This window comes from Crocodylus porosus, unplaced genomic scaffold, assembly GCF_001723895.1.
Source record: "Crocodylus porosus isolate Cpor-Errol unplaced genomic scaffold, CroPor_comp1, whole genome shotgun sequence".
Classification (NCBI taxonomy): domain Eukaryota; kingdom Metazoa; phylum Chordata; order Crocodylia; family Crocodylidae; genus Crocodylus; species Crocodylus porosus.
Window position 1 is genome coordinate 32220817 of NW_017728950.1, and position 16402 is coordinate 32237218.

Consider the following 16402-nt stretch of genomic DNA (forward strand, 5'->3'; position numbering starts at 1 on the left):
CGGAGTTAAAGAGTGGCAGCCGCACCCCCGGCCCCCGTGGGGCTTGCTTATTGGGATAGGAAGAGGTGATTGGAAATGCTTTTCCCTTGCTGGTTGCTCTTGCTGCTGCCTGCTGGTCTATAAACAGGAAGTCGGCCACGGGGGAGCGCCAGGTCTGCCTGAAGTGAAACAGGAGAGGGAGATATGTCAATTGCCAGCTAGCTGGGTGGTAAGGGGTGGCAAATAGACTGTGACAGCTCCTCAGCTGGCAGGAGAATAGTTGGAGAAGGCTGCTGGGAGGTCACCGCACTAACCCGTTGCTCTGTCTGTCTCAAAGCACTTGTAGAACTGCAAGTAAAAAAAAATTTAAAAAGTGCAGCTAGGTGATGGGAGAGAGGTTAGGAAACATGCTGCGTTGAACTGCCCTGGGTACCCCTGCTCCTCCTGCTGTGCCACTGTCAGCGGTAGTAGCAGAGCAGTGAGGGGGGAGATGCAGTGGTTGGAAATAGGGTTGTTGGTTGTTGAAAATACAGATTCATCAGATGTTAAACGTTTTGTGAACACGTCCATTTGCACTGTATTACTTTGGACAGTGGAAAGGAACATTCTGATAAGGATGTTTTGGGATTTTCTGACTTGACACAGAACTGAAAATGCTGCTTCAGGTGTCGACATTTTAGAGAGCTGAGCTTGTAACAAATGTTCTTATTTTATGAGAGAGAGAGGGTTTTTTGTTTGTTCATTTGTTTTTCCAAATTTTGATTCTCTGGAAAACTTTGACATGTTTTGTTCCATTTCAGGATGGGAAAAGTTTTTGAAATTGTGGAATTGCTTAAGACATTGAAACTCCAGTTCTGCTTAACACTTGCTTTTTCTTAAGTGTCACTTTGTGTGGTCTGTGGCTCAGCTGGTTCAAGTGTCTGCTGAGTGAAAATGCTGTCCTGGGTACAGCTCTTAGCAGTGCCTGAGTTGGTTGAGCCATATGTGCCTTGATATACTCCATTTGCCTTTCAAGGAAAGTAGTAAGATCTCTGAGTCCTAAAGGTCTGGGTTCATCTGAGAGGACTGTGCCTGTCCTTTTTAAAAAAAGCTATTGTGGTGTTATGGGAACAGGTCCAGATCAGCTGCATGTTCTGTTTGGTCAAATCCTTTTGGAGGCAGTTGCCTTCTCCTTTCATTCTGCCTTGAGTAGAGATTTGGCCTGAATGGCTCCTGGCTTGTTTTCATCTATATTTCCTATGACTTTGTAATCAGTTTGTCTTTTTAGTTCATGGAGATTTTAATGTTTCAATAGGAAGGTGGGGAGAGAAAATGGCAGAGGTATGAGTTGGATGTAGAACTCAAAAAGCTATTTTAAATTTTTTTGAACACAAATAGGACAGTGACCTTGTTAGTATAAGGAGTGAATGGCGTGTGCACATTGTAGGCATTTGACTAAAATTTTATTTTTTGTTAAATATTAAACTCTTCTACATTGGTACCAGTGGGACATTCTTTTTTTGCATATAATAGTAGTTTATTAGTACCCTAAAATAAAGGGTGACACCCCATAGTCTCCAGTAACAGAATACAGCTTGGCAAGGTAAAGGTGAATTTTTATTTTTTAAATGAGGTCGAGTAGCTTTTTTATGCGCTAAAGCATAATAGGTCTGTTAATACTGATTTGGACTACATTTACATTGCAACTGATTGTGCCTTGTTGTTAGGTACTTTAACTAGGCCTACCCTTTTCAGAGAGTAGATACTAAATGTAATCTTTTAAGGTAACTCAGGTTGTGTCCTCAGAATTGGTTGGCAGTGAAGCAATATCATAAAGTAACTCTTGCTTTAAGTAATGCATAATGAACAACTTTAAAATTGAAATTAAATCCAATGTTAACATAATTTGACTTCTGAGCTGGTAAGAACTTTATAATAGCACATTTGAATTGTGAAAATATTCTGAACAATATCCTTATTGCATTTTCCATTGTGAGGGAAATGAAACTTAAATATGTTCATAGCAACTAATATGAATGTTTAGGTACAAGATCACATGATTCATTTCTATGGATACTAAGGCTAAGCCATACCCAAACTTGAGGTTTATTAAAGACAGAATTATATTAAACTGCATATCAATAGCTGAGGTTCCAATTCAAATGAGAACTTTTTTTTTTTTCTTCAAATGTAAATGTTCTTTTTACAACATATGGAATTTAAACTTTGCAGCATTGCATCTCTCTGGCAGACATCATAACAAACTCCTGCTTTTATTGTCCAAGATGAATGAAGGAAAGGGGAAATTTGTAGTTCACTTGCTTTGGATTGAGTGGCTTGTTTTAAAGGAACAATAATTAATGGTGTGATTTTTATTTTTCTTGTGTATACCAATAAATAGGGCAATTAAATATTCTTATTTCACTCGAAAGAAAAACACAGGAATAATACAAATGAACTGATTGGACTGGATCCATTGCTGCGTTCAATCTCCGGCTGCAGCTGCTTCAGCTGAGAAGCCTTTTGAATTCTGCTCCACAAAATATTCAAGTCTTTAAAGGTGCAATAATTACTCATTAACTACAATTCCAAAAGCTCTGTTGGCCACACTTTTTGCTTAGATTTGTAGAGGACTCATCATTTAAACTATTTCTCAATCATTGTAGGGTTGTCATTGTAAAAAAGCATAAAAATATCTATCTCAAGTTCTGGGTACTATTAGCAGATTTAAATAACAATTTTGGCACCTACCAACAGGTACCAAATAGTAACATCTTTAACAAAAGATGACCATCTCCTGGAACCTCTTTTCAACTATGCCTTTTTTCTAACTCTTGATTGACCATGCAATTTGGCCTAAGAGTTACCAAACTTCAGTCGTTAAAAACTTGCGGAGGACATGGAAGTACAAATGTGTGTGATCAAACAGAACACGATGTGCCAACAGTTCCCTTTTACACAAATAGAGCTGTAGGTTGTGCACCTTTGATGTCACTTGACCTCAACCACATGAGCTCATATGTAGCAGTCATTTCTGGTTTTATGACAAATAGTTATTTTTAACTAGATTTTCCTTTAAAAGTAAATTTATGCCATAATTGCATCAGGATATGATAGAGGGAGTATTAATTGTATAATCTAAGTATGCTTAGAGCAGTGTAAGTCTCTGTTTAATTCTTTTAGAGCTTATTCCAGGCATTTGACTATTACGTAGAATCTGTACCCATAGTTTCATGTAGTCTGCTATTAAAGTTAATTTTTTCACTTGGAAATTCAGGCTTAGAAACCAGGCACCAGTCAGCTAGAATTTGAAATTTTGAAAGGATAGCTCCCTAGGTACTGATGTAGAGTCCGGTAGGGCATTTTAGCTTGTCCTCCTGAAAGAAACAGAACGTGATCTCGTAACGTACTTGTAAAGTGTAGCTCAAGAAATGGTTTCCATACAATATCATATTTATAATTTCTCTCAATCTTGACTTCTGCATCAGATTCTCATTATTTTTTCTTTAAGGAAGAATGACTGTTTTCCCACAGTCTGAAAATATATCCCCCTCTGAAGTATCAGAGATATTTTTATATGCGACATTAGTAAAGTATTTACCATATGAACAATTTTAATTTTTCATTTTGATTTTGTATCCTCACAAGCTTAGTTTTCCACATTTGCTTAATCAAAGCTGTATTATTTCTATAAAATATGAAGATAAAAACCCCCAGTTTCAGAATCATGAAAATCAAGTTTTACACTGAAGTGTAAAACAATCTTTGATATTGTTCTGTGGAGTTGAGAAATCGGGGTAACAGTTTCCTTGGTTGCTAGATTTGACTTCACTTGTCTTAAGTTTTGTTTTGAAAGCTGATAGAATGAGTGCTCACACATTAGTCTGTATGCTAGTTATTAGTCTGTAGGCCTTTTGTGAGATAAATTTTCTTAATCACAGAACTCCAAGTCACTTCAGCTTGCTGCCACTTTCATTCACATGTGATGCATGCACAATGGAATTTAGACAAGTTGGGGGGGGCAATAAGTATCACTCAGCAACAAATTTTAAGAGTGGTAGGATCAAAATAACTGACTGTTTAAGGAGGGAAGTATTACACAGTTGCACGGGCAGACAGTATATTCAGTAATCCCTACAAGATCTCTCCATTTAACTAAAGCACGACTGCCTTTTTTAAATACAAGGACTCAAAACTAATATAACACTGAAGTAGGAGTAACAGTTGTCAGACTTGCCCTGCTCTTAAACCAAGATCCCTTTTCACAAATTTGTGACTAGTTTTAAATTGTTCTTTGTCTTTAGGTGGCAAACCTCCTTCTAGGAGGCTATTTACAGAACAAAACCTGTGAATGACTTGAAGTGTACCATCCTTCCTCCATATGCTGAAGAGCATGATGTTGCAAAGCTATTCTGCTTTTTTGCAGGGATGTGGGGCACAATGTTGTGCTCCACGTGGGATAGGCTCCAGTCATATTGTAGACCCAGAATATAATGCTGTGTAAGTTCAACTGTGTAACCAGGGCTGGAAACATTAACTCAAATGACTTCTAGTCATTGTGTAATACTTGTCATAGTCACCCAACTCTCCATTCTTGCAAAATAAAGAAATATAGCAGTTGTGTATTGCATTTAATTGTAACACTCCCACTTGACTGTTTATGTGTGTGTAATGCATATCACAAAGTCCTTTTTTTGTTATGCTTTCTTTCCCTTCCTGACTTCACTCCACTTGTACAGATTTTGCTTTTGAACTATAACTTGTGTGCTTTTCACTATCATTCTTTTCTTTGGATCTTCCACTGTCCTGTTGGTTTCCCCCATTGTGTGCTCTTTTTCCATGTTCTTGCTGACCCCCTTTCTCTGCCTGGTTTGTTCCTTCCTGCATATCTGCTGATGCACTGCACTTCCCCTCCCCAGTGTGCTACATCCATAGGCTGCCCAGGCTGTTTGCAACACTTGTGCCACAGGTTGGCTACCCCAGTTCTAAATCCTCCTCCAGCATATGGAGTTTTGTAATCTCTTCAGTTTTAATGCTTCTCTTCTGGTGCTTCATGATGGTAAGAACAATATGGGGATTTGTGGGAAAAGAGAATTTGCAATTTCAACTGTCTAAAGTAAGATCCTACATGAGGAAAGTGCAGGGACCCTAAGATAAGTCACTTGGGCTCTGTACAAGCATATGGTTCTATTCAAATATAGTTTAATGCAGGATTGTGGTTTAAAAGAACAACCTGTAACTGTAGGAATTATTTCATAATAGTGGATGGGAGTCAAATTTGTAATTTCTGAAACTTTGAAAATACTTCTTTTATACATCAGTTATTCAAAAAAATATCAAGCAGTTATTCAGAAAACATATGAAGTGATGTAGTATTAAGAATTTTGAAACTGAAGTTTGACAGAGCAGTTTTAACACTGTTCTGATGTTTATGGATTGTATACATCAATTCTGTAATTTAGGGGTGTGCCAATAAAGGTTTTGTTGGCTGGTACTGATAGCCAATTATTCACCAGGCGTGTCGGTTGATATTTATCTGATAACCAGTTTACAGGAATGCAGCTGAGCCCAGCTTGGGGCCCTGTTCTGGAGGGCAGCATCCTGCAGGTAAGTCTGTGGAGAGGAAGAGGTTTAGGGGGACAGATTGAGGCTTCCGAGATGAGAGATGGAGTGGGGCTGGGACAGGACAGTGAACCCTGGCCTGGGACCCCAGGACTAGGGCAGGAAGTAGGATTGAGCTGTGGGAAGCTCGTCCAGGGGATCAGCATCTTAGTGTTTGAAAATGGTGGCGGGGTGCTTAAACTCAGTCTCATTGGAGTGGAGCCAAGCAGGGCAGGGGCAAGGGCAGGAGCAAAGGTGTGTTTTCTGCTGTGGACTCGGGGCTCTTTGCCCTGCTGCCTTTGCACTGGGAGCCGCGTCCTGGCTGTGCCACATCTCCTGCCTGTTTGGCAGCAGTGGCGGTGGAGAGCTGTGCCTCCTATTGCTGGACAAGCAGAAGATGTGGCGTGGCCTATGTGCAACCCCCAGGGCAAAGGCAGCAGGGTGAAAAGCTCACAGAGAGCAGCCTGCCTCTGCCCTTGGTCCCATTCAGCTCTGCTGGCCTCTGCCCTTCGCTATGCTCAACTTTGCTCCAGGTAAAAGTGACCCAGTGCTTAAAAATAGTGGTGGTGGCACTTGAACTAAAGCTCATTCAGTGAGCTTTAGTTAAGTGCCCTGCCCCCCGGCCATTTTTAAGCACCTGGATGCAGATCCCCCAGATGAGCTGCCCATGACTCTGTCCTGCTTCCCACTTTGGCCCCCCAGGTCCCATTTGCTGCCCTGCCCCACTCCCTTCCTTACTGTGGGGGCCTCAATCTGTGCCCTGCCATTCTCATTCCCCTCCACAGACTTACCTGCAGGGAGCTGCTCTCCATGCTGCCTGGCTGCATTTGATGCATGTGTACATCTGGGTGCATGCATATGGTGTCTAGGGGCCCTGGCCAGAGAGTGTATTATAGTTAATGGTACATTATGGCTGCCCTTGCCAAAAAGAACCGATATCAGCCTTGACTTGATATGGCACTTATATATCGGTGCACCTTTTCTATAATTGTAGGTTGCTTTTGAATTTGAACCTTTCTTTGCTTGATAATATGCAACATGTAAGGTGTTCTTTTTAATTGTCAAGACGAGAATTTATGTATAGTGTAACTGCTCCCTCAGTTCAAAATATAGAAATCTATTTTGTGTATGGTAATTAAAAATTTTAAACACCTTAAATTGAATAACCTGAAATATTCCACCCCCTCCCCCACCACTTCTAATGTTCAGTGAGAGCATTTGCATCTTCCAGACTTGCCTTTTTGGTCATACAAAGCCTAGAAAAATGGGGTCCCAAGCTGGTTAGTTTATAGGCACCCCCTCTATACAAATATTAATAATCTTCCACATGCAGGTTGGGCACAACATGGACCCTGTTCCTTGTGTAATTTCCTTCTGTGTGTTAAGGGTCCAATTCTTGTCCCTCAGCAATGTGAATTTTTAAGACTTAAGTCTAGGTCAGTGCAAGTCTTTTCCTGATTTTATAGCTTCTGTGTGTGCACATATGCATGCATGCATGCATGCATACATACCACAGCATACCCCCTTCCTTCCTCCTGCCCCAACCTCCCCCAACATTTAGACCAGGATCTGCTGTGGATCTGTAGAAACCTTGCCTCTTGTCACTGTTGGCTTGTTTCCAATCTCATCCACTACACAGCATCTAATCTTTGCTGTTGAAGGACTGGACAGTAATAATGCAGTTATTTCCTGTAATGCAATGGAGGCTTACCCAGACAAATTTCACTTGCCCCTTGTATTTCCTGACTATAGAAAGCATTATTTTACAATCTTAATGTTCTTATGTTGTGTGATTTTTTTTTTTTTTTTTTGGTAACCTTTTCTGTAAAAATGGTTTAAAAAACAGACTTAGTTTAAGCAAGATCACTTCTCAATATCATAGCCAAGAGAAGTATGTTCATTATGGTAAGAGTTCATGCAAAAACTTATTTCTTTAAATAAATATCATAAGAGGTATTGAAATAAGCAAAATTCATTTGCTGTTCATGTGAGGGAAGAGGCACATCCTAGTATGATTCAGTTTCATATGTATCCATTTACACTGTATCCTTTATAGATCATTCGAGTTGCTAATGGATTTAATAGCAACATAATGTTGCCCAATTTTAATAATTCAGTTTTCAATATGAACAGCGTGTTAAAAAATAAGTAATCCTAGACAGCTTCAAAGGTAATATTATACAGTTGCTTATAAAATTGTGTGTATGTAAAGAATACAAAATGGAATGAACGGAGTTGCTTAAAATTTTTGAGTGGTATTTAGTGCATGGCTTGCCAAAGCCCTGCTTTTCCAGCATAAATACCCATCAATTTTGGCCATGGGTAGAAGGCCCATGGCCAAGAAGAAAAGAAGGCTCAGACTTCGGGCTGTTAAACTGTAGTAGGTGTATTAAAAATATGATGACGTTGTCTAGTTTGCATGTGAAATATGATTTTTACCATTAAATCTCAGTTAAATCATAATTCATAAAAAAATTGAGTGATTTATTGTTTATGCGACCAGCTGCATGCATGGTTGGGATACTTAGATAAGCTTTCAAATGCCTTGAAGTCCTTCTCTCTCCCTCCTTTTTCTACCCAATGGGTAGGGAGGGGTAAATTTAATTGAGGATTCTTCCAAAGTTTGTATTTTCTGATACTTTCCAGATGTAAGCCAGTAAAGTTTATAGGATATAACATTGTTGCTTCTGTAAACCCATTAACACATTGGTTTGGTTTTTAAGAACAGCAGAAACTTGAATTTCAAAATTATTCAATCCACACCTGTATTTTGAGGGGAAGGGGAGAGGCAAACTTTACTGTCCTGTCTTTGTCTTATTTCTTTTTTGTAATGGAATGAAATGCAAAAATGTCTAATTGTGCATGTACTCTAATGCAGCATTTGACGATAATTTGCTTTCACTTGCTGTTGATACCATCAGCTGAAACTGCTTTTTTCATACTGTGCATTATTAGACTATCCAGTTTCCTTTATCAAAAAAAAGAACATTCCACAATTCATCACATTCTTTTATAATTTATAACAATGTTTTTCTTTCTTCCTTAACCTTATTTACCACTGTCTTTACAATAACTAGCTCTCTAACTTTTTCCATTTTCTCTCTTCATTTTTTTTCATACAGTGTTGTTACAGATCTTATAGCAGTCGGTTTAAAGGTAGGAATCTTTTTCTATCCTTTCATATGCGCTTGTTACCCTCCTTATTTAGAACACATTTTATTTCTTGCTGATGTCATATTGATGTTCATATACATCATGTTTTATTGTGCTACTTATGTCTATGCAATCAATGGTCCTCTACCTTTATTTCAGCCTTCGATAATTTTATAGTGAACAGTGCCCATCGATTAATCTTTTGTTCTTTACAAGCCGGTGTGAATTTTTTTCCGACTAAATGTCATGCAGTTCTATTTGTTGGAGACTAACTTTAGGGTTATGATGCATATTAGTATTTCTGTTTCCCTGGTCTTAGTATAGAAACAAGGTATTGCTGGTTTTCATATTTAATCTACCAAAATGTAATGGGGATGCTTGATGTATATTGTTTCTAGTTGAGACGTATTATGTGTGTGTGTAAAATATATTGTGTGTGTGTGTGTGTATATAATATTTTTTCCTGCGAATTTGGTTCTCAGGCCCACTTAACATTTAAGTCTTGTGCAGGTTTTAGTAAGAAACTGGAGTCAAATATTTTAAAAAGTCTAGTTTATTATCAGTGTTACGAGTAGGATTCTTTTTGCCAGAGACCCCCAAGGATTTACGATAGCAAATTGGATGAGAGGCTGCAAGTGAACTTTAATAGTAATCCCTAATCACTATTACAAGTTTCCTCCCTGTAATACAACCTGACAAGTGGCTCCTTTTAGATGTTACAGCAGCAACTTTTGGTACTGGCTTCAGGTCTTCTGCTGGGTGTGTGAGATACTTGTTTCTGGTTTTTCTGCAGTTCAAGCAGAAATTCCACGACTGTCCCTCATCTCCCTAGAGTAACAGCATGAATACAGCTGTCCCTTTGTTTGTCTGTTACTTTTATAACTTTCTTATCCCAAATTGGCCAGTCCTCAAGTTCCTTACCTCATCTTTTTAGACAAGGAACTCCAATCCTATTCAGCTGTTAGTGCCATGCCTTTTTAGGGAAACTGATGTACCTGGTTCACCCATGGTACCAGTCACAGCACTCACTTTTTCCCACTGCCTTATAAGGCACTCTGTGCTATTTTATTGCTTAATTCTAGGAAGGCCTAGACTTATGCTAAGGCTCTTAGCATAACTAAGTTTGCCTGCTACAATCAGCATTACTTTTGTTTTGCGGTATTAGCTATAGGCCTGCGCCTCATTGGCTAGGTACAGAAATTCCACATAAATCGCATAAGGGATCACTTCACATTTGTAACACAACAGAAGCTCAGTGCACATAGTGTCTTCAAAATGGCCAAAGCAGGTTTAAGATGAACCTGGATGGGTATAATATCAGACTTAACTGATTTTAGGTTAAATTGGTTTATTAAACTTCTGTCTGACATCCCTTCGAAATTCAAATGAGCTCACAGTCGCTCAACATCCCACACCTCCCGTACAAAATTCCCCCTCACAGGGTGGGGAGGCTAGCCTTCGCCCAAGCTGTCTGCTCTAGCGCTTCTGGCCTGGGCCACTGCAGGCATGTGGCTGCATTTCCAGAATCAAAAGTGACTGTCTGTTCACTTGCTTAGTGGTTGGATCTGCACAGTTTAGACTAACCTACAAAAATTGAATTAATTCAGCCTTGGGCTTCTTGACTGTCTGTACTTAACTATTGTGCTCAACATTACTCATCTTATACAGTTGTGTGTGACTAAGTTATGCATCTGCATATAGACATATGACAAAATTAATACTGCTTCATGATGTAATATTGAATGTGTAGATTGTATGAACCTTTCTGGGTAGGGCAGGATATGAGCACACAAATAAGCATTTAGATAAACCTTTTTAGGTATTTGGAAGGGAACATTCACTTGCCTTGAGATTTAGCCACAGTAGACAAAAAGTGGGATTATTTTCCTCAAAAATGTATTCTAGCTTGCTTTCTTCCTTCTCAAATTAAAATCATAACAAAGCTACTAGCTAAGCATGAGTAAAAAGCTAGTTTTAGTTCTAGTAAGCAGGCTTGAGGTGTTACACTGGAGGCATAATAATACATGTTAAAGTTTCTAAAACCTCTCGGGTAACAGGTTTATTGAATACAGGATCAATTTAGAGATTATACTACAAAGAGAAACTGTCACTTTCATTTTTATTTTTTGAGATGTAGCTTGAAGAGGAGGCCCTGCTTCTGTCATGACATCTTTTTAGTTTCAGACAAAGTAGGGGGAATCAATATAGTTAAGTGCCAGCCTTATAAACCAGTGGCTCTGAACCAGGGTACTACAAGACATTGTTAGGGGTTGCTGCAATGCAGGTGCTGTTGCTGGGATAGCACTGGCCATTTAAAACTGCCCCACATGCTCCTCCTGCGTTAGGACTGTCTGATTAGCCTGAAGCAGGCAAAAGCTGACTGATGCTGTAGCTTAGCCCTTCCTGTCTGGTGCCACCCCTCCACCCCCCACATGTTCCTTCCAGAAACAGAGGTGTCCAGGACAGTTCTACCCCTGTGCCTGTTTTGGGGATTGGGTGGACAGGGAAGGGCTATGCAGCATAATGCAACCCCTATCTGCGTTCAGAGACTCTTAACATAGGAGGGACATACTCATGTGCCACAGCTCTTCCCAGGCGTGCTGTGCAGTAGTAGACCTGGGGCACTTTCACCTGGAGGCAGCAGAACCTGGTTGACAAAACTTTGAGGTAAGTTGGGGCAACGCCAACGATGGTTATCAGTTGGGGTACTGCCACAATCAAAACAAATGGTGGAGGGATGCCCTGTCCTGAACAGGTTGATAACCCTTGTTCTAAACTAAACATAATTGTTAGGATAGCTTTTGCTTTCATTTTTTAAAGGAAAAAAAAGCAACAAAATAACTTGTCCTGGGTGAGATTTTGCAGTTTAAATGATTCAGAGGATATGAAAATACTTAATGGCAACTTTTATTGAAGTTTGAATGATGAACTGGGAAATGTGTTTTCTGCTCTTGGCTCTACAACTGACTGACTTAGTGACTTGGGATAATGAAATTTTTTCCTCCATTTCCTGGTCTGTGAAATGGGGATAATAATTTCCAATATCTGGAATAAATTAAGCTGTTTAATATTAGTAAGACTCCTTAAGATACACAGAGGAAAGGTACTGTAGGAGCAAGTACCTATATAATTATACTTTTTCCCCCTTTCAGTCATTTCTGTGTTCTGTGTGTGACGCATCTGTCCAGTAGCAGGAATAACATAAACTTAAAAAGAAATGTAACAGGAAAATAAAGCTTTCAAGGAACATCTTTACTAGTGTATACTGTGCTTGATTATACTCACATTTTCTTTAGATATACCAATATTTGTAAAAATATTTTATAAAAAGCCACCTAAAGGAAGATTCTGTGTCAGGTATAGTTCCCATAGGGCCAATTTTTAAAATATTCTTACTTTTAAAAGATGTTTCACTTATGCCATAAAAATATGTTCTAAATGTACTTATCATTACTCAACTTAGTAGACTGCAGGAGCTGATTTAAAAATTAGCAGTAATGTGTGTTATAGAATTATTCCATTGACTCGCTACCTCAAAAGGAAAACACTCTCTTGGTTCTTTATTAAGACCTTCCTCTAGCAAATTAAATGCAAAGTGCTGCTAAAAGGCTAGATTTACTTGAAACGACTTCCATAGTTTGTCTGATTTATCTTCTATTGAAATGTCAGGTCATTGAAAAAAAATATTTTATTAATCTAAATATTGCATGGGGGATGTGCAAAAAACCCCAACACCCACCCTTTTAAGTACGGCTGAATAGTTAGTAATATAAAGCTGATATAGAAAGGTCATAATTTTTTTAGATAAATGCTTCACTTCCACAGACCTTTAGATCTGTTTAATTGGACATGTAGCAAGACTGACATGAAGATGCTGTTTCTTGAGATGGTTGCCCTATGTATAATTAATCTACAACTGGTTTTGTAACTAAAGGATATATTAACACTTAATTTTAATATAAATTACAAACCTTAATGGCATTTTAACCTGTGGAATCTAAACCTTATGTACTAAGCACATATGTTTAACATGGATTACAGACTTGATGCAGAAGATAATGTTGGCGTTTTCTTTTTGAAAGATCAGAACTTTCTTTCCTTATGAACAAAAATACATGCTGTATAAAGATGCCATCTACCCATCCAGCTTCCAGGCTTGCTGTTCATGATAATTCTTTTAAGATACAGTATGGCTTTAGTCTGAAAGTCTGTAAAATTATCAAATTGCTTCTATACCTATATCAATTAAGTAAACGTACAAATATCTAAGGAAGGCACTGGGGTGGCACTGCTGACTCCGGAAATATAATCAGAATACCATATTGTAATGCACTAGTGTAGCACTCTTTTCAGGTGTGTATTACATTACTATAAAAATGGTACACTCTGTAATTGCATCTTCAGTTTTCTACCTGCTTACATATATACAATTTGAATAAGGCTATAGTTGGTCTCCACAGTTTTTAGTTAGTGCAGTTATGTTGGTGTAAGGTAGCTTGCTGTTGACAGCATCTTGGCTAAAAGTTCTTTTTGGTACACAACATTTGTTTGGCTATGATGTCTCTACCCTGGAAATATGAAAAAGCTGCTTTTGGGTCTGAAGTAAACAGAAATGACTGAATATGTTCAAGGATTGTTTGTTAAACAAGTGCTTTTAACACTTTTAACTGCCTCTCTAAGAGGAATAGGGCAGTTTATGAAAAATCATACAGCACAGGTACTGGAGTTAGTGTTGTAATACACTGAGTTTAAAAAGGGCAGTCAGAGGTGTAAACTTTAGAAAACAATTCGGCTTCAAGACATGATTTCAAAGTATTGGCTTAATTTTTGTGCAAGCTAAATTAGTGGGCACAGTGTTGTTTAAATCTTCAGTGAGAATTATAGAAATAGCCTCTTAGTAATTTAATTTGTCTGTATTCTGACATGTGATCCTGCCTGTCAAATTGTGAGAGAGTTAAGACATGGGACACACAAGGTACGCTTAAAATTAAAGATCTCAGATGCATGTAACAGATTTCTTTCAGTATGGCAACATAACATAATGGTAGAGTTTATGAAGGAAGAATGGAGAAGCCAAAATTTAGAACTGAACTGCATATTGTTTTGACGCTCTGTTTAATACCGCTAGGCTAAAGCCCACTTTATATTTTTTTAAATAGCTGTTAGGTTGGCAACTTGCCTTGCACCACTGATGATCGCTCTGATTACCCAGTGTACTCTGTGTTGACTATTGGGTTATTAATGGGCCTTAATGGTACTGAACTATGGAACTAGTTTCTGTGGTGTCTGTGAGGTGGTCTTCTATGGAGACTTCAGAAAGCATTAGATTAAAAAGTTAGTGCTTTGCTCTTCTTTTTCTCCTCTTTCAAATTAGCATTGGTAGTGGAGGGTTGGCAGTTTCTTACCTTCTAACATAGTTCTTTTCCAGTGGGAGCAATGATGTTGGTATAAATTAAGCTAATTAAACCAAGTTTAATTTTATTCCCACAAGATCAGCACTGTATTCCACAGCACTAAAAGAATGTGGATGGAGAGAGAGAAGATGGAAAATGAAAGAGTCTAAAATAGGGAACAGAAAAAGGAACGAAACTGGAGCTTGGGGCAGATGTCTCTAGTTCCCCAAACTGAGGTCTACAGAGCATGCATGTTTTCTGGAAAGTTGCCAGGGATAGCTTTTGTACTTTGCAGCTGCCAAATTGTATTAGTGAATGTTAATGCTCCATACAGGTTGCCACAAGGGTGTTAAGACTGGGAAGGGGAGGAGTCAGCATGAACACAGGTTTTTTGGGGGGTTGTTATTCTATGTATTAAGATACCCTTGCTACTAAAATTTCAAGAATCCTGGCCTACTAGTGCCTTCCTTTACATGGCTATGCAGCAAAGGAGTAAACAAACTTCACTGTTTGTATTGGATCTTGTGATGAGCTTGAAGTTAATAAGAATAGTCATCAGTTTGTTTCAGATGAATCACTCCTATATGTCCCAATAGACTGTTGAGTGAGGGATGAAATAAATGTAAAGTTAGAAAGGTAAAAAATCAAGTGCAATACTAAGAAAATAGTATTGGTAATTATAAGCATGTATAGAAAGAAACCTGTAAAACTAAATACTGGTGTGGAAAAGGCAGATAATTTCTTACTGCCTTTACGGAAGAAATTTATATGAATCAATTATTTTAACCAACTGACATAATATCTCCAACTCCTACACTTCATTTCTTTTGTAGACATGAAAGGAAATGTATATATTAGTGTCAGCACTGCAAATACATTCAAATAACATTAAAATGATGGTTGCAGCAGAGTCCTTGAACTGCTTTGTGTAAGGACGATTTGCTTACATTCAAGAATGTTTGCATCTTATAGGGAAAGGATTAGTGTTTGCTGCCTTCTGAGAGGACACTTGAATCAACTGGCTTGGAAATCATGTTGAGGCCTATTCCTGTGGACTAATTCAAGTTTAAAACTTAACTTCAGAACATTTGTAAAATCTAGCTTTCATATCTCAAAACATAGCAACTCTGTTATTTAACAGTTTCTCTTTTCAGAACAACCTTCTTGGTGTCCTTTTTATTTGTTTGGTGAATAATAAGACATTGAATATCAAACCTTATGTGCACAGTTCAAAATATTATTATGAAAAGCTATTTTAGTCTCCTAGGAAGGATTTCTAGATGCTCTTTTTTATGAGTAAGAAAGTTTGTAGAAGGAATTGTACTTAATACTTCAGAGCTTTAGAGATCTTCAGTATACATACTGAATGGTCTCCTAATGCAAAGGAAGGCATGTAGACTCAAACAGGCTACTGAGTGAGGAAACTACTGAGCTTCCTTATTTAAAACTCAGGTGTCCTTACAAACTCAGCTTCTTGTTTAGAAAAGAAGATGTTACTGTTAGTATGACATCTGCATGGTTTGAAGGACAAAGATGCTTTCCAGAAAGTATAACTACTGTGATGCCATGTGAAACAAAACATATTTGCTTCTCTGCCTGACGGTGTTTTTCTGTGGGTGGCACTCTTCTGTACTAGCCAGTCCTGATGATTAGAAGTTCCAGGAGTGACTCTTAGCATGCCATCATCAAGGGGGGTTATCATCGGCTGGGACATGGAACAGGGCATGTGGCTTGTCCTTATCTCACTGTTTGGTAACTTGCTGTTTCACATTACAAAGTGAGGCACTATTTGTAGCAGTACAGGAGAAGAACACTTATTGGAACGCCTTTTATTTGGAGACTGAAGGTGCTGAGCTGTTCATAAGGGTTAAAGTTTGAAAATAATGTTTGAGGAAAAATATATCAGTGGTATCTAACATGCAAACAAAAGGGAAAAGAGATGCATGTGTTTAGTGTTTTAAGTGAAATAGCTAAGTGTATGACCATAACATTAATACACAGATAATCAAGAATATGTTGCTTTTGGAAGTCTGAAGCCATTGAAATGTTTGCAGTTGTTACCAACAACGTGAACTACTTCCATATGCTCCACAGTGATCACAGTGAAGTAGTACCACAAGAATTTGTTTGCAGGAATTATAAAATATGTTTAATATGAGGCTGGAAGGCAGGTTTTGGATCGGATTACTTAAGGTTATAGTTCAAAGCATGTAGTTTTTAGCACAGGTGTTGACTTTGTTTTTTGCCAGTAGGTGCTTGCATAAGGCATAAAGGAAGAAAAACAAACAACCCCCCCC

At 38.3% G+C, this 16402-nt stretch overlaps 1 protein-coding gene across 1 annotated transcript in view; it reads left to right on the forward strand.

The window, feature by feature from the left end:
* The first annotated feature begins 5514 nt into the window (after positions 1-5514).
* PTBP3 (polypyrimidine tract binding protein 3) overlaps positions 5515-16402 on the forward strand; it is a 112783-nt gene continuing 101895 nt past the window's right edge. Inside the window, exons 1-2 of the mRNA XM_019554727.1 lie at positions 5515-5565; positions 8515-8715. Coding sequence (XP_019410272.1) covers positions 5515-5565; positions 8515-8715 — 252 coding nt within the window. The remainder of the gene's footprint in view (positions 5566-8514; positions 8716-16402) is intronic.